Source organism: Phoenix dactylifera, chromosome 6, assembly GCF_051530095.1.
Source record: "Phoenix dactylifera cultivar Ajwa chromosome 6, Ajwa_hap1_PhDact_Kaust_v1.1, whole genome shotgun sequence".
NCBI classification, from domain to species: Eukaryota; Viridiplantae; Streptophyta; class Magnoliopsida; order Arecales; family Arecaceae; genus Phoenix; species Phoenix dactylifera.
This window is the reverse complement of record NC_143195.1, coordinates 626,335-649,622: the sequence shown is the minus strand read 5'-3', so window position 1 is coordinate 649,622 and position 23,288 is coordinate 626,335. Positions and strand designations below refer to the sequence as shown.

At 41.1% G+C, this 23,288-nt stretch overlaps 3 protein-coding genes and 1 long non-coding RNA gene across 5 annotated transcripts; 3 read left to right on the top strand and 1 right to left on the bottom strand.

The window, feature by feature from the left end:
* The first annotated feature begins 284 nt into the window (after nucleotides 1-284).
* LOC103712458 (transcription factor TCP7) lies at nucleotides 285-1,676 on the top strand. Its single transcript, XM_008798985.5, has one exon. The coding sequence runs from the start codon at nucleotides 533-535 to the stop codon at nucleotides 1,217-1,219; it is 687 nt and encodes a 228-aa protein (XP_008797207.2). The 5' UTR covers nucleotides 285-532; the 3' UTR covers nucleotides 1,220-1,676.
* Nucleotides 1,677-2,285: 609 nt separating this feature from the next.
* LOC120110908 (uncharacterized) lies at nucleotides 2,286-7,765 on the top strand. The gene is made up of 2 exons (XR_005512032.2): nucleotides 2,286-3,957; nucleotides 6,254-7,765. It is a non-coding gene; the product is annotated as an uncharacterized LOC120110908 (long non-coding RNA).
* Nucleotides 6,448-11,084, bottom strand: LOC103712459 (putative RNA helicase SDE3). 2 transcript variants are annotated; one of them, XM_088724268.2, is made up of 3 exons: nucleotides 10,162-11,084; nucleotides 8,000-8,197; nucleotides 6,448-7,495 (listed from the first exon to the last, which is right to left on the bottom strand). In XM_088724268.2, exons 1-3 carry the CDS (start codon nucleotides 10,627-10,629, stop codon nucleotides 6,557-6,559), a joined length of 1,605 nt encoding a protein of 534 aa, XP_088580394.1. In that variant the 5' UTR covers nucleotides 10,630-11,084; the 3' UTR covers nucleotides 6,448-6,556. The 2 variants fall into 2 exon arrangements, with proteins under 2 accessions (XP_088580394.1, XP_008797208.3); XM_008798986.6 differs by having other exon boundaries at nucleotides 8,000-8,215; nucleotides 10,162-11,082.
* Nucleotides 11,085-21,300: 10,216 nt separating this feature from the next.
* On the top strand, nucleotides 21,301-22,992 carry LOC103712489 (uncharacterized). Its single transcript, XM_008799018.6, has 2 exons — nucleotides 21,301-22,463; nucleotides 22,779-22,992. Coding segments are annotated over exons 1-2 (747 nt in total). The 5' UTR covers nucleotides 21,301-21,717; the 3' UTR covers nucleotides 22,780-22,992.
* Nucleotides 22,993-23,288: the final 296 nt, after the last annotated feature.

Here is a 23,288-nt window from a genome sequence, read left to right as displayed (position 1 = left end):
TATAAATATATATATATATATATATATATATATATATACTTTCTTGGCCCATTCAACTTCAGCTTCAAGAGATGACGGTATTTCACCGCCTCCGCTACTTTCATGCGATTGATGGCTGAGTTTTTACCGTATTGCCGCCTCCGGGGAAGGAATTGAAGTGGTCGGTCCATGGAGGGGAGGGCAGTTGTGTTAAATGTTAATTGGGCCTTGGTGGGCCTGTAACCGGCCTGGACCACGGAGCCCCTCACTCGACATCGACAGTGACAGGATATCCATCTTTACCTACCACTCGCCGCTCGCACCCAGACTCAGACCACCACTTCTCCTTATCAATCAAATATCAGGCTCTACACAGCTCTCGCTCGCTCACCGAGAGTGACTGTAACTTGATAGACTGATTCCCTTCACCGTCCCTGTGCTCTTACCTCTGTCTCCACTCCCCTCCTGCCTCTCCATCATCAGGCCTTGCTCTCCTCCAACTCATCGCCTCTTTCTCTCTCTCTCTCTCTCTCTCTCAGCTCATCGCCAACAGATGACGGCGGGGAGCAACGGTAACGGTAACGGCAACGGCAACGGAGTCCCGCTGGCGGTGAAGAAGGCGACCTCGAAAGACCGGCACAGCAAGGTGGATGGGCGCGGCCGCCGGATCCGGATGCCGATTGTCTGCGCCGCCCGGGTCTTCCAGCTGACCCGCGAGCTCGGGCACAAGTCCGACGGCCAGACCATCGAGTGGCTCCTCCGCCAGGCCGAGCCCTCCATCATCGCCGCCACCGGAACCGGCACCACCCCAGCCTCCTTCTCGACCCTCCGTCACTCCTCCTTCGCCTCCGCCTCCTCCTCCGCCCCCCCTCTCGACCACAAACCCCAGCACCTCGCCCCCGCTCCCTTCATCCTCGGCAAGCGCCTCCAGGCCGACGACGACGACGACGACTCCGCCGCCAAAAACGGCGGTGTCGGACTCGGGCCGATGGGCGGTTTCTGGGCCGTGTCGGCCCGGCAGGACTTCGGGCAGCTGTGGAGCTTCGCGGCGCCGGAGATGGTCGTGCCGCCGGCGTCGCTCTCCGGGAGCTTCGCCGCCGCCGCGCAGCCCGTCGGGGACGCGTCGGCGGCGAGGGTCGACGGGAACTACCTCCCCATGGTGCAGGGCCACCTCAACCTCCTCGCCTCCTTGTCGGGCTCGCCGGCGGCGGGCAGGAGGGAGGACGAGCAGCCTCGCTGATTGTTCTGGCGTACGTTCTGCACACCTATCTTCCATGGAGTCGGGAGGGCAAAAAAAAGAAAGAAAAAGAGGTTCAGGTTTGTGCACTTGGAACGACGTAGTTAGGGTTTTATTGCTTTCCCTTTCTCCCTCTTTCTTTGTTTGTGCCTCGCCATCCCATCTTCTCCTCCTCTCTTCATTGGACCCCAGATTCTGGGATTGAGATGGCTCTCTCTCGATCAATCTCTCTCTTGTTTAAAGGAAATATTATCGGTTTGGGAAAAGCTTCTGTGCTTGGCCAGTAAGTTCTCCACTTTCAAAGCTCCTTCTGCATTCTAAGCCAGAATTCTTGGGTCTATCAGCATGCAAGTTTCTGTATGTAATTCTGGACCGTTTGAGTGATCGAGTGCAAATAAAAAGTGCAGCTTTGTACCAAAAAATAAAAAAATAAAAAAGCGTAGCTGATCTTGCTGCTGAACTTGGTTTTGCTCTCAGTATCTAATTAGTGTGAATACAAATCTGTATTCTCTCTTCTTTTGCTTCTGTGTCTCGCAAAAAAATAAAAGATAATCATCATCATATTCTAGTGTAGTTGAGCCTATGTTTGGTATTTTGAGTTTAATGGATTTATACTGTTCAGCTTTGAGTAAATTGTGTTCAGTAGATCACAAGCTTTATTCTTGAACTTTTTCGGGAAATATCAATAAAGACAGCAGATTTGAATCAAGTATTCTTTGCTAAACGCAGCAGTATCCCAAAAACTAGGACACTTGGATGCATTGGGGTATAGAATTAGGGTGATTCCTTCTAGGTTTGGTCAAGAAATATTGAAACCGACTCTAATTGATGCCATCCCGTGCAACCATACCCAACACTCTCAAGTTTGAATCAGTTCAATAGATAACAAAAATAATATATAGCAATAGATAACTTTTGCTTGTTCATAAAAGAATTCTAGGATGTTAAAAAATAAACAAACCATCCTGCTGAAGTAAAAACACAATGTTGTCTTTCTAGAAATTTGTCAAAAACGTTTGGAGCTTAGGATTTGGTTTGACGGCTTGAAATTTGAGTCATGTTTCCTTAGTGAAAATCAGAAGGATGGCAACCAATCTCTAGCTTGCCATGTTCAAGAGAACTTGGTTTTTCTTAGGTTGCCAAATGGCTAACCCAAATATAAATTTCTGCATGCAAATTTGCAAGTTCTAGCGGGTTGCTGGGTCTAGCCCAAGTTGCCACTCTCACACAGGATCACTAGGCCTTATAAAGATTTATTAGAACTTTTGCCGAACATAATTGGGAGTACAATCCAAAACAACTTCAAAAGTTGGTTTAACCATCAAACGGCTTTTAATACTAGTGGAATATTATCTTACCAAAACTAAACTAAATTATGTAATGGATGAGGTGACCCTACATTGCTATATATGTTAAATCAAAAAAGAATTATGGGCTGTTTGGAATTTCATAATTGGAATCTCATGCAGCACAAATTGCAAGTGCAGACTAACTTGCTTATTTGGATGTCTACAACTCAAATTATATAGTAAATTGCTCGATAGTTTCAACTCAGAATTATATTGCAGTAGGTGATGTTTGCATCTCAAATTATATAGTAAGTTGCGTGATAGTTTCAACTCAGAGTTATATTGTGGTAGGTCATATCTGCAACTTCAATTGTGCTCGATAGTTTTAAATCAAAATTATATTGTGGTAGCTCATCTCTACAACTCAAATTGTACAGTAAGTTGTTCAATAGTTTCAACTTAAAAACTATATTACGGTAGGTCTGACTTATAGTCAAAATGGGTGCAAAAAGAATTTGCAACCGTAGGCGCTGCCATCTCACTAAAACCCACATGTGAAAGTGAAGGCTTAACCATGATCTTTAAATCGACTATCCCAAGCGCCCCTCCGGCATTCGATTGCAACTTGGCCCACACCAGCCTCCACCACGGGTGGCCCCCAGCAAGGGATTTTTTTTATTTTTTAATCGCTTATACTAGGAATCGGACCTATGCTGTTGGCTCTGATACCACTGTTAGGACCGTAGGCGCTGCCATCTTACTAAAAACCGCACGTAATAGTAAAGGCTTAACCATGATCTTTAAACCGACCATCCTAAGCACCCCCTTGGCGTTCCATTGCGACTTGGCCCACATCGGCCTCCGCGAACAAGCAAGCCCTGCTGACTTGGCCCACACCGGCCTCCGCCAACAATATCTTATTATTTTCTTTAGAAAGAGAAAAAACTCTGTTCCTGCGTCCCTTCCCAACCTACTCTCGCTCCTTGCCGCCACCCTCGATGCTATAATTGGCCACTGCCGCCTCTGAGAAGCCCACAGCCACATCCTCAATCTCAAACTTCACCACAAAAGCTTCTCCTCCTCCTCCTCCTCCTTCCCTTCCTCTGTTCTGCCCCTGCCCCACTCTTGAGAACTTCCTCATCGCTGCCATCGATGTTGCTGCTGGCCCTCATCGCCTCCAAGGGATCCACAACTGCCTCCTTTGCATTCAACTTCATCATGCCGCCCTCCTCCTTCACATCACCTCCTCCTTCTCCACCGCTGCTCGCTCTCTCTACTCCTCCTTCACCTTCTTCGCCTCCTCAAGTGTTATAGTGCCTCCTGCTCCCTCCCCATGGCGGCCCAAATTCGTGCCCAGCCCTCTCCACCAGCAACTGTGACGCCGATCTCTTCAACCAGAAGACCACTATCTTCATGTGTGTCAAACACTCTGGCTTAGTATCCACTTGCAAGGTATTTGATGGAATGTCTATGAAAGATATCCCTCTTTGTTCCAAACTCTCTTCCAAAAATATGAATTGAGTTTTCTTACAAGTCAATTATTGAAATGTAAGTTGCAACGCAACTTGAGTTATAGTTAATTAAATTTCTTTGTATTTAAACTAGCTGAGATTGTTGTTAGGTTAGCAGACCTTGTTGAGTCAAATGTGTGTGAACTAAAACATAGTAATCAGGCTTGTGCTAATTAATTCAAAACTTGATTTGGTTGATTGCAATTCATGCATTATTTGGACATGCTATTTTGTAGATGTTTAATACTTCACTTGAGCTAAATATATAAATCAAAAGCAACATAGATTCTGGTAAGCCACTTTTAATGAGGATGCCATTTTGAAAATTATGCTAACACACGTACACGAGGAAACCCTCTTTCAAGTGAATTGCTTCAAGGAAGTCAATAATAGATGGGAATGCATGACAACCTTCAACACAACGTTCTTAAAGGCTTTATTTATGGGAGTGTCCATGATCCAATAGTCTTTCCAGAATAGTTTATCAATATCATTTCCAACTAGATATTTGGATATATTCTAAAATTAAAGCACTTTCTTTTAGGTTTCCAGCTAGGAGCTAGAAAGCAAGACTTTTTTGAAGTAAATAGAAGACAGGAGCTTTCTCCATGGATCTGGTTCTCTTTTGAGGAACCTCCAAGCCTATTTGGAAAGCAGTGCTTATCTGAAATCTTTGAGATTTTTAATATCGAAACACTCTGCTTCTTTAGCCATGCAAACTTTGTCCCAATTGATCTCATATGAGAGCCCCTGGATATTATCTGAGCCCTTCCAAAGGAAGTGCCTTCTTAGGGAATCAATTTTTTTGATAACCTATGCTGGATGTTCGAAGAGAGACATAATATAAGCGTAGAGAGGAGAGGACAACATTTATAAGTGTAAGCTTGCCACTGAAGGAGCAAAGTTTTCCTTTCCAAGCTGAGAGTTTCGATTCGATTTTGGCCACCAATGGGAGCCAATTAAGTTTAGAGAGCTTATTGGGTTTTAGAGGAATGCCAAGATAAGACATGGGTTGAAGAAAATAGTTGGTGGTACCATGGCAGTCATTGAAGAATTTGTAAGTCGGGTCTAATAACTCCTATATATATATATATATATATATATATATATATATATATATATATATATATATATATATATATATATATATATATATATATATATATATATATATATATATATTCTTCAGAATGCTTTTTTATCCTTTTAGCCAAGGGTTTGCAATTTTCTCTCTCCAATTTATACTCATTTTTATTGCTGCAAATTTGTTATGCACAATGCTTCTCTTGCTGGTCCTGGCCACGAAACCTATGTTGCCCCTAGAGAATTTGTTCCTAGAAATTATTGTGCTGAAAATTTTTATGGTTTTTAGGCTGTATTTAAATTGGGATTGGACTAATTTGGTGCTGATGCAGATGCAACCAAGTTTTAAAACTTTGATACTGTAAATATAAAATTTTGGTGCCCTTTATCGTTCTTGCTATTCTTTTTAGAAAAATTTAGTTCTTGCGCTTTCATGATTTATGCGTCTTTTATCTAGAAAAAATAAAAACAAATGTTCAAAACATATTGAACAGGGATTCTGTTAGCTCTTATTATAGTTTTTTTTTGCATATATATAAAAATCCTTTATTACTGTAGCTCCACAAACTCCAGCTTAGATCACCTTAAAATCGGCTATGTGGTTTTGTAATATTTGCTAGAGCAATGTGAGACCAACAGGCTAAGATTTCTAACTATTATATATTCTATTAATTGAGCGTAACAAATCACATATCATTGTTTTGGTATACTCCTGTTTAGTGCATTTACTTTCACTTTTTTTTTTTGCGAGAGAGAGAGGCATTCATGTGCTAAAGGTATTACCTTGCAAAATTGTTAACCTGCAACAAGTATAACATACTAATATAGTATCAAATCAAAGTATTATTGTTCTTCAAGTCCTATCTATTCTTCACCGCTTCTCCAGGCATACAACCGTCTGTGCTGGTACATAAACTTTCACATAAGATGCTCAACATACACATTGTTTCATCAGCTTCCTCATCGTAGTGCCTCTAAGGAGGCCATGCTTAAAAAAATATATAGCATCTAGATACGATACTTTTTATTTAGAGAAGTATCCTATGCAATTATAATCATGCCATCAAATATTATGTAATTTTTGAGCTCCCCCGTGCGTATAGCGAGGGGCTCTTGCTAGTTTATTATATGCTCATGCCGAAATAGGATTTCAGAGTTGCAAGGAGGGAGATCCATGCATGGGGTTCAGCTGCTTATATGCAACAAGACTGACTATATATATATATATATATATATATATATATATATATATATATATGCAAAGGTGTCGTGAAAAAAAAACCAATCTCCTGCAGGCACAGGAATTTCAGCTGCTACGACTGTAGCAACTTGAACACAAGATGCTGACTTTGTGGGCACTTGATCCATTATATATAACAAACCTTCCAGGCTCAAAACTTCAGATTAATTCAGAGTTTACATAAAGAAACATCATAGGATATGCTGCATGACACTATTTAGTTCTCGCTCTCCTCATCCAAGTTGCAAACACATAGCGGATCATTGCTCGAGTATGGCTCGCTCTCCATCAGTCTACGGAAGTATGATCTCTTCAAACCATTTCTTCGAGCCATGTCGGAACGCACTCTATCTGCATACTTGGTTCGCGAACCTGCTATCACAACTGCTGTCTCATCTGTTACAAAGTTTGCCAGTGCCACCATTGCATCAGGTTCGGTGGCTGAAGAAGCATCCACCATGAAAATATGAGAGAAATAGCCAGGGCTGATGCCATTGTCTCGAAGCCTGAAACAAGTCATAAGAGTTGAAACTATCACTCTGAACTTCTGGAGAACAGAGAGTGGAGGACTGGAGAAGCATTCGCCATCATGCGAGCACAGCGGGAAGACATCATCTGGCACATCTTCAACCTCCCGAAAACTAGCATTGGCCCGAAACAGATCCGAATCTGGGATTCTTTTGTTCAAGCAACTGATGAGTGTATCGCAGGTGTGGTTTTTAGGAGAGCACACCAATATGCGGCTGGTATCCATGTGGAAGTAAATTTCGAGGATTGCTTCTGTAATGGTAGTGCCAGCTTTGGAGAGAGAATTATTCTGTGTTACAGAAGGTGGTCCATTTATGAGATAAGGGGGAGGCCCTTTGAGCCGTATAATTTTGTGGATTGCTGAGATTTGATGAACACCAAGGCGTTGATTCAAAAAAGTTGCAGATGGTAGAGAGATCTCTGCGGTTCTTGGGTGGCAACTTGGGAAAAGCACATGATGAAACGAAGGAGCTAGTGCAGCTTCCACAGCCTGGTGAGATCTCTTTAAACAGGTTCTATTGAAGGAAAACTTAACATCATACTTGTATGATGGAGAATACTGTAAGAGAAGATCATTTCCAAACTCGGTCAATACGTGAGTACTCTTTACCACCCCAATCACTCTTCCCTGGTTCAAAAGAATGAAAAATTATGTCCTTCAAAGGAATTTTACCTCAAGAAAAAAAATGAAATGACCCAAAAAGTTTGATATGCTTATTTTTTTTATTTTATTTTACAGCTTGTTTGTCGATAGAACATATCAGGAATCTAAGACTTGGTTTTGCTTGTTCTATAATTTTCTTCTGTTGTCTTGCGGTGAGTAATCTCCAACGCTCACCAAAATGATGGGATGAATTTAGTTATAATAAAAGAATTGAGCATATGATGTCATTGCATAGATGAAGATTGCTTTTTTTTTTCTTTTTTTTTTTTTTGAGGAAATGAAGATTCCGGGTTAAAATTCTGCTTTTGCTTTTTCTTAATACTAAATCTTCTTGTAGTTGGTGAGAATTTCAGAGTATATCCATGCCGTGTTACTTCTAGGAACACAAAATTACAATCCAAATGTGATTATAAACGTGCAAGGTTGAACTGATCTTAAACAATCCATTTCCAAATTATAGATACTAACCTCAAATCTGGTCTTCTTTCCTGATCGTCGCACAAAGACATAGTCCCTTGATAATAGATATGGTCGTCTCTCAGGAATGGAAGTGATTTCGAATGACACATATGTTTTCTTATCATTCCAAGCACTCTTGCAGCTATTCTTCTTCTTCGTTACCTTCTTCCACCTTTTGTTATCCAGCTCCAGAGGTACTCTATACAACTGGAAATTGGTCCATTTCTGGTCATAGTAAATGCATATAAGTTGCTCATGGTAATAAAATGATGCAAAACGAACTAAATTCAATATCCAAGACTTAGGATTTCAGAATATCACATAGCTCATGAGCAGTTGTAAAGGGAAAGAAAAAATATTTGCCATCTTCTGAGTTGATTTTAGTGGTTTGTGCTATGTATTCAAGGTCTAGTGGCAACTACTCTGTATAGGCATTTAAATCTTTTAATGACGCACCACAGATCGAAATATATCGTTTCCACACTGCCTTTCCTGTATGGCTTGATTGTTGTGGTCCAGCAATCTCATCCATACTTGGTATGGGCCACTTAGAAGATGCGGTTCGGCTACCAAAGCTTAGTTTGGCTAGAGAAATTTGATGTGCTGAGGATAAATGGAGTGTGCCTCGCCCAAACTTTTTCTTTTAGTGGGTGTTAGTTTTTGAATTTGAGTAGAAATCAAACATCCGATTCACATGAACTCTATTTAAAAGGATTTCTGGTGCCTCTTTTAGAGTGGTGTGAGAAAAGAATGAGAAGGAGAGTGAGGTGAGAAGTGTGAGAAAGCCTTGGCACAATTTTTTTTAATTAAATATTTTTGTTTCCAATAATTATTTTTCTTCCAACACCTTTTATCTGTTTTTATTGTTTGTTGTTTGTTCTAGATGTTGGGTAGGCACGGTCGATCTACTCCATGTAGCACGACCTTCTATATAAGATTTATTTTTGTTCGATAACCATTCTATTATCTTAGATTGCCCAAAAGAAATTGGCAATCCAAGAAGCCGATAGCAGTAACCATTCGATTGTTCTTATTTATCTGGCTTGCAAGATAATTTCATATTGGTTATGTATTTTTGGATATAGTTATGTTTTAATATATGCAGCACTTGTAGGAGCTGCAAGAACACCTTCAGGGAGGTGTCACTAACAATTTGCAAGCTAAGACATCTTCATTTTTTTTTTTCTCTTCAGGGAATAATTTGTTTTAACCTCTTTGGTCCTCGTCAGGCGAGCCTTCAAACTTCTCCTATAATGTGCTTATAATAATTAAAGATATTTCCAATTCCATAATGTCCATCCTCCACATTTATAAATCACATCTACTAATTAGGTGCCCATTTGTTCGTAGTTTATGGATAACAATTAAAATGCAGCTAAATCTGAGAGGATGGCCTACCAGCACTAGTAATATGTGGACTAAATGGAGAAATAAAAAATTCCAATAATTAATGAAAAAAGCTGCGGATCACTTGATTGCTGCTATTTGTTGGAAAATATAGAAGGAGCAAAATGCTCGAATTTTCTTAAAAAAATCAAGTTCTATTTATTGTGTTTTGCAGAAAATCTTGTTAACTTGGAAACATCCGTGTTCAGAGAAGCTGCTTGATTTTTGTCTACAAAATTAGAATAATCTCACAACATTGGCGTCGCACGTTAAGAGACGTTGATCTATCTTTTAGAAGAAAACTAACTCATATAAGGAATACAAAGCTTATATAATTGATCCTTCAAATTACTTAGGAGATTGATTTGCTTGTTGAATAATTTAACATGTCTACTTACATACCACTATTTTTTGTAAAAGATTTTTATTGTTCTTTTGTAATTTGTTTTCTTGCAATTTTTTTATAAATAATTTATGTAAACTTTTCTTTGCTAATAAAGGCTGGTTGGCTCTGCCTCCCTCTTCATAATAAATAAATAAATCACACATCCTGCACGTTCATCTGGATTCCCATTGCTTCCTAAAATGTTACTGAATAGTTTAACCAAATATTTAGCAACTATAAATTCTAAAATTACTCTGCAATCTTAGCAATTAAACGCAATATTTTTTTTAAAAAAAATTACGTTTGATCTTCTGTTCAAAAACTGACCATGAATGAACACCTCATATCCAATTAAGTGAAGAACAACATGATATTTTTTTAATTAGGACGTATCTCTGACCTCAATGTAGAAGTCCTCTGCGTAGAGCAGAACGGCAAAATAGGCACCATAATTTGATGGCGAGAGAGTTTCATGGAGAACTTCAGGCACTGCATCCATCTCGATCTGCCGTTTCAGATGCTCGGGAATCGCATATACCGGCAGCCTTTTCTCCTTCTTCTTCCTCTGCCGATCAGCCGCAGGCGGTACATCATCTTTCTCTGAATCCGATTCGCCCGAAGACGAACCGGAAGGCAGTGGAACACTGATCAAAGAGTTTGCCGGCGATGTCCCAGCCACTTCTGGCGCTTCCTCGGCAACTGAAGCTGATATTTCCGGCGATTCTTTGGAAACCGGTTCTGGCGATTTTTCTACAGCTTTCCACGAAACCTGACCGGCCGCAGAAACTTGATCCTGTGGTTTCTTCACGGATTTGACCACCCACAGGGATCGAACCGAAGGTTTGTTTTTCTTGCCAGATTCGTCCATGTATCAAAATCGAAGGGAGAAACTACTGAAATCTTTCTAGATCGATCGGACGTAGCTAGGTTGAGAGAAAGCTTTGGTGATGGTGCTGCAGAAAGCTTGGGTAGATGGAGAAAGACTACCATTGACTAGAAAATCGCTCGAGTCGAGTGAAATAAAAGCCTTCGTTCGTAGCCGGTGCGGACCACGTGCTGTTATCTCCGCCAAGCTCGGGGTAAGAGGGGAGTAACCGCTCCTGCGGCTAATCAAAAGCAAGAAAAAAAAAGTGAACTTTGATGGCAGGATCTATGAGAATAAAGCACTAAAAGTATGGACTTCCTTATCAGCCAGCATCGGTGAGAAAGAGAGCACTAAAGGTGTGGACTTCGTTATCAGGGACCATAAGGCCAGATTAATAGTGGCAGAAGGTCGAAGAATAATTGACACCTCTGTTGTTAGTGTTGAACTTAGGGCATCATGAGGGAGAGTCACGTTTGCGAGGCAGGTAGTAGGGGCAGACTGCATCCTCTTCGAAAGAGACTTCATCATAGTAACCGAATGGATCCAAGGCCAAAGGCTTTGGTACTGGCTTTAGACCGCTACTACGTAATATTTGCAGTCTCTTAGCTGCGTATAGTCTCTCTCGAGCTGTACACGTCTACGTGGAGGCGAACAGTGTGGCTGATTAGACGACCTCATTCGCAGACTATATACTGAGAGATTCATTTGGGCTGACACCGGCAAGGTGCCCTACGTTTTGTGACATTTATTTATTTATTTATTTGTTTATTGATCCTCTTAAATATGTTTATGCCGATGTAAAAAATAAATAAATAAATATAAACGAGATGCAAGTGGAGCGCTCAGGAATGCATGTACGGGCTTTCAGAAAGAGTCGTGACAGATCGCCAGCTACATTTTTTCTCCATGTAAACATCGCAGCCAGCATGGACTATGTACTATTATCTCGGACTATGCTATAAATTAGCGAAAACGGGTACGGAGTTGAACAATGCCAATGGCAGCTGCGATTTTCTTTTATAGTACTTTTAATTAAAGTTCTCTAGGAGAGAAAAGAGATTTCCATGCTTTAATTATATCAGGAATCTAATCTGCAATCTTTGATGGTGAGGTAAAGAGATATCATCATGAGGACAAGCTTCACTTTATTCTTTCTCTAGAAGTTCAAAGGATGGATATCGATTGAAGGTCGGTTGCAGAATTCGATTTATTTTTCATTAATTTTTAATTAGTGATATATTTCGAAATTGATTTATAAATTTATAATGATGATATTATGAAATTGAATTTCCACTCTCAACCAAACATCTCTAGCATCATGGATGGTGGCTATTGTTATTGCTGGAAAGCGGACCTGAAGGTGATCGCAAATCAGGAGGAGAAGCTTCTGCCGCAGACAGTAGCGGACAGCTGTTGTCTTCGGCAGACCTGCAAGAAGCCTAGGCCGGAAAATTCGGCGAAGGCCCTCTGATGCTCAAGTCAGATAGGATTTGTAGATATTTTAATGGAAAAATCTTTTCTGTTGAGAGAAGTCTCTCTCTCCCCGGAGTTCCTCCCTCTTTATAGGAGGGGGTGTAGCGGTTACTCAGAATCGGATATGATTGCGCAAATCTTGGGTTAAATAAATTATCTTAGATGGCACGGAATTTCAGGCTAGCTAGCAATCGGTTGAGATTGCAAGGATTCAAATTTGACAGCTGTTGTGACAAAAACTGCAGGATTTGATTCCAAATATGGAGGATTTGGTGACCCCTTCTTTATGCAGTCGCTCCGATTTAGAGACCGGCTTGACCTCCTCGAGGTCAATCAAGCTTTGCTTAGCCAAGACCGAGATCATGCCCGCCGAGACCATGCTTACCGAGATCATGTTTGCCAAGACCATGCTTATCGAGATCACATTCGCCGAGACCATGCTTACCGAGATCACGTTCGCCGAGACCATGCTACCGAAATCACGTTCGCCGAGACCATGTTTACTGTTGGATTTGGGTGTTTTAACCCTATGCGTTGGGTGATCCACTTTCCCCCATCAGCTATGACAAAGACTATTAGCACTATGGGTTTATTAAGGCGGAGAGCAGTAGCCGGAAAAAATTTAAAAATATCAATCATTTTGGAAACTAGGTTAAATTTGTAAGAGTCAATATATTGAAATATCTATCTATCAATGCAAATTTGTGGCATCAAAATTTGTAGGGCCATATTGCAACAAAAATTAAGTGGCGGTCTTTAATTGAAATTTTTTAAAAATTTGGAATCGAAATATTTTTCGTCCAAGCTTGAAGGAATATCTTTATATTTTTTTCTAAGTGTAATATTTCATGGAAAATACTGCTTACAAATTATTCATTTTATTCATTTATGTAATGGAGTGCAATTTATTCATTTTGCATAAACTCTAGCAAACTACATGATTATGTACATGCATTTTACATGGGATCCCAATAACCTAGAAAGTATATACATAATTAGATAAATGGAATCAGAATAAAGATGGTCTGTAAAATTACTCTATTGTAACATCATGACTTCAAAACATGGAAGTATCTCTTCCCCAAATCATACAGGACTAGAGCTTATAAGTTACATACAACCCTAGTCCCTGGAAGTTGGACTAGCTGGTGCTTATCGACTGATTGCTACCATCACAACCGACCGTCCTACACGAAACCTATGCAATTGATAGCCTAGCTACAAACTACAAACCCCTGCCATTCTGACCATCTTACCCAATCCATCCATCATTAAACTTACCATATAATAGAGTAATTAACTTTTCATATCATTAAACTCCGTAGAATCGACTCCATAAACTGTGCCGGATCATAGATACAAACAAGCATACTCACTCTATTTGGTGATGATGTTTTGCGTTTAGAGTTGATGCTCGTCAGATGAGCACCTTCTACGTGCCATTGTTTTTCTCCTACTGTAGGGACAATATATCTAAATGGCTTCATATCTTTATCCGAAGGAGGAAGGTATCTTGATTTCGCAAAAAGATTGACAGTGTTATTTTCTTGGAAACTAAAATTGAACTTTCGATGATGAGCATAAAGATGTCCACAGCCTCATGAATACATGACACTATTGTACTACTAATCAATTCTTTGGCAATCTGTAAATCTTGAAACAACTCGATGGTGTCTAAGATAATGCTTTCATCCAAGTGGAGGATATGTACCAATTTAACCGGCTCTTGGTGTAACCAGAGAATCTAGAAGATGCATAGCTGTCCTGCAAGCATGCACCTTCTTATACTTTTCCGATGTTTATGTTGCAAATATAGTTCAATAGTTAGTTTCAGAGAGTGCAGCAATGTTACATCTTAACAAAGCAACAAAGCGTAGGAAACACGAAATCTATATGTTTGGGAATACGTCTTTTTGGTTATATACCTTTAAAAAGATGAACCCTTTCCAAAACCTCCAAGTCTCCCCGATCCTAATATTTTCAGGGTTGGAACCCAGGTCTTTAGCATAGCCTCACAATTAGGTTAAGCTTGCATCTTCAATGGCTGAGAAACACTTCAGGAAACAATAAGAAACTAGTAGTGGTTTCCTAATTTTTAAAGTATGCTACTTAGGCTTCCTTAAAATATCATTCATTCTTAGTGGAAACTAATTAGTCAAACGAATTAGTCCATGTTCCTTAAATGGACTTCTAAACCTATGAGATGCGCTAACTTTTTTTTTTTTGGAGGGACAACATGGGAGGACCACCAAATTAGAGTTTTTTTTTTTTTTTTGATACTAAGGGAGGCAAAAGCCACCCAAGATTTTATTAAAGAATTGGTAATTACTAAGAGGATGAGTTACAGGAAGTAGAGAGTTTGTCAGATCAGAATTGCAGGTGTTAGTTGTAACCAAACAAACTCATGAGAAAGTAAAGAAGATAAACATTTGTTAGCTATGTGTAAGCCAAAATAGAAACAAAAAGAAAGAATTGTGTCATCTTTTGAAGAGTAGACCAACCAACCACTTTAGCACAACCAAGAAGATCATTCTAATTGCGGAGTATAGATCAATCCTTAAACAAATGCATTACCTTCCAAAACTGTTGAGGAACATTCTAGAGTTTCTTTCCTCCTAGCAACAATACACAGTTACTACCACCAGCATAGGAAAAGCTCATTTTGTTGAGGAGACTATTAAGCAATATTCTTCCATTTTTCTCAACCTAGCAGCACTATATAGATCCTTGATAATGGCTGAAGTTCGAGCTTGGCAAATGATAGTAAACAAAGGTTGAACAAGAGCTGTAGCTAAAGGAAACAAAGTTGCCATCCCTCAGTCATTGGATAGGCTGATTATAGCTGAGGTATAGGTTGAAGGCGGGGCTAATCTATTCTGCACTTAGAGAAGATGTTACTGGCTAAAACTTCATCATATGCAACCAAGGCAGAACCATGTTGACAAGAAAAAAATAGAATCCTTTGCTTGACCAATTTGAAATAAGAGCATTTCGTGAAAAAAAAAATATTCTTTACAGCTCCCTCTGCGTCTTAGGATCGTATAGCCCCGACCAGTCATTGAAACCTCAAAGTTCCTCTACAGTAATTGAGGCAATTGAAGATCTTTTATTTAGAAAAATTCTGGAGTTCCGCTCTTTCCAATAGGTCCAACATATAGCAACAATCAGCATGAGAATGACGGTCTGAGCACATTTTGTGGTTCAACCTTCAATCAATGCATAGATTTTCAAAACTTAGTTGAGGATGAAGCACCCTAAGAGAAGAACAAATGGTCTTCCATATAGTGGAAAAGAACTTATAGGAGCAAAAGAGATGATCAACAGTCTCATTTATATCATGGAACAGAACACAACTGCCAAGATACTTACCCAATTTTTTTCAAGGTTGTCTCTGGCGTTAAGCTTCTTTTTCCAGCACAACCAAAGAAAGCATTTGATTTTAAGTGGTATTGAAAGCTTTTACAATGAGTGAGCAAATCTACATTTGATATCCCTGGTGTTCAAGATGTGGTAAAGTAATTTTGTGGAGAAGAATCCATTGCTACTTAATTTTCAACATATTTGGTCTTCTACCTGATTAAGAGTGACCGAAATCAAAAGAGACGAAAGATTAACGAACTAGATTCAAGCTTTCAAGGAGGTAGAGGATGGCCTCCTAAGCCTCCAAGACATAGAATGTGGGTTATAGTGATCGATAACAATGCCATTTTTTTTTCTACTAAGATTGTTTAAAGCTAGAAATAGGAATTGGAGAGGTGCATCACAAACCCAAGGATCTTTTCAAAATAGTGTATTATGTTTATGGCCAATTTTGAACTGAGCTCTATTCTAAAAGGCAGGGAGAGCATTAATAATGTCACACTATAGATTAGAACACCTTCTAATAGATTTCTAACTCATAGATAATTTGACTTTTCTATGGTATGCAAATTGTATCTGCTTTCTCCAAATTTTTGGGTCATTTGAAAGATACCTCCATCCCCATTTTGATAATAGGGACATATTCAATTCCGCCAGATCCTTGACTCCCGAACCTCAATCCTCCTTTTGAAGATAATCCGTACTCCAATTAATCTTATATGATACTCCATGACAACTCAAAGAGCTTGACCATAGAAAAGATTTTCAATATTTATCAATCCTCTTGATCACCCATGCCAGAAGCTTGTAAGTTGACATAAAATAGATAGGGAGAGAGGAGAGCATGGAGTTGATTAATGTTAACCTCCCTCCAAAATACAAGAATTTGCTTTTCAATGTTGCCAATCTAGCTTCAACTCTTTGAATCAAGACCATCCAATTAGCTTTAGTAGGTTTACCTCTACATAGAGGAAGCACAGGATATTTAATTGGAAGAGATGAGCAACTATAATTCAACCAACCTGCACATCTTGTTGTAGCCATGTTGTCCTATCCAATAGCTGAGATGGAGCTTTTTATGATAGTTAATAACAAGCCCATATATCATTTCAAAATAGTAGAGAATGATCTTCATAACAGCCATATACTCCTTCCTAGCATGAGTGAACACCAGAGTGTCGTCCACATATTGCAAAATCTTCATCCCTCTATAGATCCAAGGATTACCAAGCCCTTCAAAAATCTTAAACGCTACGGCGTAGTTGAGCATTCTACATAGGGGATCAGTAGCAAGAATAAAAAGATATGGGGAAAGAGGATCTCCTTGCCTTAGCCCTCTCCTACAAAAGATCCAATCTCCAATCTCGCCATTTATATTCACCACCTTGAAGAAAATTTTCTGACTAGAAGCAGATTTAGCAGAAATTTAGGGTCAATTCTATCAAAAGCTTTGGAAAAATCTAACTTACAAATGATTCCATCCGTAATAGCCTTTCTTGTTTGAAACAAAATCTTAATGGCATAGAAGATGTTGTCCATAATTGATCTTTCTTTATGTAAGCCGTCTGCACCGAGTCAATAAGCTTCTTCATAAAGAGCTGCAAATGACCCGCCAACACTTTGGTCACAATCTTGATGCAGCTATATATAAGATTGATGGGGCAAAAATCACTCGGTTTCGTAGCAGCTTCTTTTTTTGGAGTTAATATTAGTATTGCATAGTTTAGCTTGAATAGGCCAATATTGATGTCATAAAGTTGTTGAAAGAGAAAGAAGAGGTTATGGTGCAGAATACTTCCACAGAATAAAATTCCATTCTTATGGTGCAGCACTAAAAGTATGAGGTTATCGTATTGCATATCAAGTTAAGTCCATCCAATTTTGAGACTATTCTGTGGTTCTCGCATCAAGAAGCCTAGGTTGCCTGTCCTTATTTACCCATGTCTAAATAATGATATCCTAGAGTGCGGGGAGTACCTTACTCCTTCCACTTTTCTCCAAAAAAAAAAAAAAAAAAAAACATGATATGGGTGAAAGTCACAACTGACTTTTACATCTAAGTGGCAAAGTAAAATATGTATCATTGTCAAAAGGGAGATCCCATGCAACCATGTTACTAATTCTTAGCCATTTATGTTGTAAATTAAAAAAAAAAAAACATACTTTGAGATGTGCCATAGATATCATGCACACTGCCGGCTCGAGCCTTAGGCGACCGCCATGTTACTAATTCTTAGCCATTTATGTTGTAAATTAAAAAAAAAAAAACATACTTTGAGATGTGCCATAGATATCATGCACACTGCCGGCTCGAGCCTTAGGCGACCGAGGCGGTCGCCTAAGGCCCCTGGCCCAGGAAAGGCCCCCACCAAGGCACGACAGCCACGTTTTTTTTATTATTATTGTTTAATTAGAGAGTGGGTGACGACGGATGTGAAAGGCACTGGGGGCTGGGGGTGGGGCTGGGCGGTGGCGGTGGCGTCTGGCAGACGGCTGAGACGGGGAGGGGACTGGGCGATAGCTACGAGCTCCACCCGTACGCCGCTACAGTGCGTCCCTTCGGCGTCTCCCCGGCGTCACAAGCTAGGAACGTAGCTACGGTAGGCCCTGGGCAACGGCTACCGGCTACGACAACGTTGACAAGCAACGGGCAACGGGCCAACGGGCATTTCCTCCCCGGCTCCCCCCTTCTCTCCCCCCTTCTCTGCCGCCTTAATTTCTTTTTTATCTTGAATCCCATTGTACTTATCCCTTTTCAAAAATTCATCCCTAATTTTTATTGGATCTAGTTTAGATTGCGGCTGCGGCCTGCCTTTTTAATGCCTGAACCTTCTCTGGTTCTCGGCTCTCGGCACTCGGCAGAATCGACATTCGGCAGCTCGGCTTGCAGACTGCAAAAGAAACGATTTTAAGCTCCGCTCTCAGTCCTCTCTAGCTCTCCTCGCCGGCTCGCCGACGCCGCCGTCCTCGGCTCCTCAGCCTCCTCCCATCCTCCGGCTTCGGCTCCGCTCGACCGCTCGGACGGTCTGCTCTAAAGTCCACGGTCCACCTCCTGGTCCTCCTCCGGACCTCCTCCTCCGCTTTTGTCCGTGCTGCCTGCTTGCCTCCTCCTCGGCTCCGAGATCCTCGCTCCGGCCTCCCGTCCTCTCCTCTCCAGCTCTCCTCGCCGAGTCGCCGTCCTCGGCTCCTCTGACCTCCAGGCTCCGCGGCGACCGAGGCCTCCCGGCTCTCCTCGCCGTCCTCGGCAGTCGGCTCCTCCGACAGTCCGACTCCGAGTCGCCCCCACCCACGGTCACGGCCTCATGGGTCGGTTGACTCGGTTCCCACAGCCATAGGCCACAGTCCCACACTCCCACTTCACGGGTTGGCTGGCCCAGTTCCCACTGATCTCATTCCCAGGCACAGGCAGTGAGGCAGGACCGGCAGGTGAGTTAGTTACTAGTTTATTAATTAAATTTTGGTCCAATTAATTTTTATTTAGTCCAGTAATTAATTTAGAATTGATTATTTTTAAAATATTTTTATACTTATTAAAAAAATTATTATTTAAATAATAATAAAAAAAAGGTCTCTTCTAATGAGTTCGCCTAAGGTCCCCAAATGTATTGGGCCGCCCCTGATCATGCAAGTCTTTGTTTGTGACCGCGCCACTTCACCACTGGAGATCGAAGAAATGCATATAAGTCTTTGTTTGTGACCGCGCCACTTCACCACTGGAGATCGAAGAAATGCATATATGCATCCCTTTCAGTTTCTGATTATGGTTGCAGCCACGGATTAAATCTATTCGTTCCAACATCTTATAACTAGTCTTAAAGCTAAAGAAAGAGCAGAGGAAGCTTATGATTGAACCGGGACCTGCTTAATTAGCCTGCAACCTAACCTTGTCTTCCATGTTTCTCTGCACCATCCTTAGAGCCTAAGGCACCCTTCAGCCATCCATGAATTATTGCGTGGCCACCAAAGTGGCCCGGATCCTTTTTTTGACGAAGAATCTGAGGAAAAAGGAAAGGAAAGAAAGTAGGAAATTAAGAAGAGAGAAGCCGGCCCACCACTTTGTTGAAGTACTGGTACATGATGGATGACCGAGGGGGCTCCAGCGACATTGTGGGAACCCTCTCTTGGCCTCAATGCCGGTGGCCACTGCGCTCCCCGCGGCCTCTGCGCACGGCTCTCATAGAAAAAGGAAAGCACATGCAATCGGTACAATAGTGCGAGGAATCATTTCTTCCTGTCATGGTTTTTTGTAAAAAAATCTTATGCCAGGTACTCATTTGGAGAGGATCGGAATAAGAAGATTATATATATGGAAGCATGATAAATTATAACTTGTTTATTAAATTTTCATAGCATCGAGTTGTGGGGCCCGAATGGTGGATGTGATGAGCAGGTCATCCGCCAAGAGTGTTATGTATGTATATGATGGATTTTCTTTTATGATGACGACCATTTGGTTGTATTCAGCATAAATCTCAATGCACTTCAAACTCTACAATCATCTGCCTCTTATATTGTTATACAGATCTTGAAGAGACCATTACATGAATTAATGGTGGATTTGTGCGAAGGAAGATGCAACCCCTGTCCAAAGGAGGAAGCCCATGGGGAAATGCTTGCACGGTGAGGTCTACAACCATCTAAGTTTGTTGTCTGCATTTTCCTAAGATGATATCACCTATAAAGTCTCTAGGTCATGCTGTGCAAGAAACGAACAGGGATCGATGCAAAAATTAGTATGCATCAAATTTTAAATATCTGTCTATATGAAGATGCATAACTACACATTCTCTAATTTTGCTAGATTTATGTTTTCCAAAGACAGCAAGATTTTATTTTTTAAAAAATTATGCTTAGCAGACATTTTTACAAGAAAATAAGATTTTAGGATAATTTTTATAACAATAAACTAATATTTGCCTCTTAAAATAGTCTGCATGCGCAGTACATCTACAGTTGCCAAAGATGTGGCCGCCAAAAAAATTCATTTTGTGGGGGCTTTTTTTTATATAAATAATCAAAGTATTTTGCATAAGTCAACATATTTCAGTCATAATTCTTCTCCTTGACTCTATCACGAGTCTTGGCAATTACTACTCTTACTACATTCATGGATGAGCACGATTTCGCTCTAAGAAAATACTATGGCTTCTTCCCTTGGTATCACATCCACTCACGTACATTGCATGTGCAATGGCTCGTGTCATATGGTGCTGGAGAGCTAATAATTTTAATGCTGTCATTTGTATGGTGAGCAAGTACTGGTATCCTACGCACAAAAAAAATTAAAAAAAAAAAGATTCACCTTTCTTTGCACCAACCCACTATTAGATCACCTAATGCGCAAATCTTTGAGCACTCCAAACTTCCATATATTTATATGACTCTCAAAGCGAGTAGTTGATGATCCAACTTTGGATAGGTGCAAAGGGTGGAGAAACTTTTTTTTGGTACGAAGGATAAATAAGGGAGCTGTATCTTTCAGGAGAAGAAGGATTTAGTTTTCTTAATCGCCATAAATAATTCTACTGTCTATGCAAATCTATTGTTGGTTCGTCCCATGGTTATTTTGAGATCTATGCAAACGGATGAATAATAAATTAGAATCAACTGAGATCTGTGCAGAGAATGATTCAACGGTGGATTGGCGCGAAAGATGCAATCCTATCTCGAAGAATACAACTGTGATGATTTACTTAGAAAAAGGATACAACTATGATCCTCTAGTACCTCCCCAAACCTCTATCTTGTTTGCCGGCGCCCGAAACGTATCTAATGGGCTCAATACTCGCCTCCACGGCTCATTCCCTTCAACTACTTGTGCTCCCTTTTAAATACCAATTTAGCCTAGGCTATCCTGCAAATAAGGCTGTGCCCCCCAGGGGCCCCGACATTTGAACCAACCTCCTCCTCTCTCTCTCTCTCTCTCACACACACACACACATCACGATCTCCTCGCTCCTGGATCCCAACCAGCAAAAAAGAAAAGCTTCTCAATCACCGATAATGACCTGAGCCCGCGCCGCCCCCCCCCCCACCATATCCTCTCTTCTCTTTCATCTCTCTTCCATCCTTTCCTCTCTTTGTTCTTCTCTTTGGCCCCTTCCATCCACTCCTTCCCCTCTACTGATAGCCTGTTGTTTCTGTAGAATTTGTTGGTGCGATCTATATATATATATATATATATATATATATATATATATATATAGAGAGAGAGAGAGAGAGAGAGAGAGAGAGAGAGAGAGAGAGAGAGAGAGAGAGATGAGGCCATTATCCATGGCTGATATGTTCTGGAACATGAAGAAGAAGAGTGGGCTGGAGATGGCCATCTGGTCGGCCAAAACCGCTTTCCTCCTGATAGGCTTCGCCGCCGCTGTCGTCTTCGCCAGCCTCGCTGTTGCCTCCTCCCTCGGCCTCCTACTCTGCAGCCTCTGGATCGTCATCCAGATCATCATCGTTGCTATCTGGAAGCTCTCCGATGCCAAGCCCCACGGCGACCAGCCCCACCACCCCGAGGTCCCTGTTGCCCCTCCTCCTGACTCGCCGGAGACCTGGTACGACGTCCCTTCCTCCCCCACCACCTCCACCGCCAGTTCACCAGAATTCAAGTCCTCGCTGCCACCGGAACACGTCAATCCACCGGAGCCGTCCGTGACGGAGGCGGCGGCGTCGAGCCCTGATGATGGCAGCAACAATTCATTGGACGGGATATGGAGGGCAGTCATGGAGGGCGGCGGGTTGCCGGCAAAGCCGGCGTTGAGGAAGAGCGGCACGTGGGAGAGGCGGCAGAACGTGGCGGAGGAAGCGGTGGCCAGGCGGGAGATGAGCAAGTCGAAGACGTTCAAGAAGGAGGAGGGCTGGAGGAGGAGGGATGTGCTGGTGGTGCGTCAAGACGAGCTGTTCCTGCGCGTCGAGACGCTCATCAAGAAGCACCACGACCATCTCCGGATCCAGCGTCAGGAGTCCGAGCAGCGCCGCTTCTTGGAGAGGCTTCGCCACATCTACTAGTAGATTCGAATGATCTCCTCCTTTCCTCCAAATCCGCACCTCTATCAAAGCATCCAAAAATAAATAAATAAATAACTTTATTCTATATATCGATTACTACTACTACTACGACTACTACATGTTTTCTAATGTAGTGCTCGTAAATGTGATCTAATTAAAGAGGAAGTGCAGTCCTCTTATCCTCTTCTCTTAATTTAAGCATCTTTTAAATATAGTCATTTACGCTGAGATTGTTGGAGTTTAAATTTTCAGGAAAGCTATGTGCCAGCGTTTGGATATCACTAAGTTTCTTCTTGGCTTTATATATTCTGCAGGCTCGCGCATTGTTTATGCTGGAGATGGATGGTGGAGACGGATATTTCACTCTTAAAGCTTGGTAAACTTCCTTAATTACTGGATTGAGGTGTTAGTGTGCTGTATATAGTACATATATGCTTTGTGGAAATAGCTAGCAGCTGTAATCGCAATTTCAAGAGGCATCCATACGACTGCTTTCTATGGTAATTAGTGTACTCTTTGTGATCCAAACGACATGCCTCTCCTCCTCATATTTTCAGCTTTTAGTTCAGACATGTCATATAGAATAAAAAAACTTAAATCAATTAAGATATTTACTAAAATAACAAATATATGCAGGGACTCGCACATTATTTAGTAGATACTGCCCATGCACAGTTTTTAAGTAGTTTTATTTATATGCACTTAAATGGCAACAAGTAATCGGATAGCTAAAAAAGTTGTTCTATGGCAACAAAACATTAAAAAAGTTATCAGCAAAATTAAGCTATCTGCACATTTGGTGCTTAGCACATGAGATGCAGGCC

What these genes read in the sequence shown, in the direction of transcription:
- LOC103712458 (XM_008798985.5), top strand. Translation starts at nt 533, where the DNA reads ATGACGGCGGGGAGCAACGGTAACGGTAACGGCAACGGCAACGGAGTC.
- LOC103712459 (XM_008798986.6), bottom strand. Translation starts at nt 10,629, where the DNA reads ATGGACGAATCTGGCAAGAAAAACAAACCTTCGGTTCGATCCCTGTGG. An exon ending in CAGAGGACTTCTACATTGAG is followed by an intron (nt 8,216 to 10,161) that starts GTCAGAGATACG and finishes TACTATGACCAG; the next exon opens with AAATGGACCAATTTCCAGTT. An exon ending in GAAAGAAGACCAGATTTGAG is followed by an intron (nt 7,496 to 7,999) that starts GTTAGTATCTAT and finishes CTTTTGAACCAG; the next exon opens with GGAAGAGTGATTGGGGTGGT.
- LOC103712489 (XM_008799018.6), top strand. Translation starts at nt 21,718, where the DNA reads ATGAGGCCATTATCCATGGCTGATATGTTCTGGAACATGAAGAAGAAG.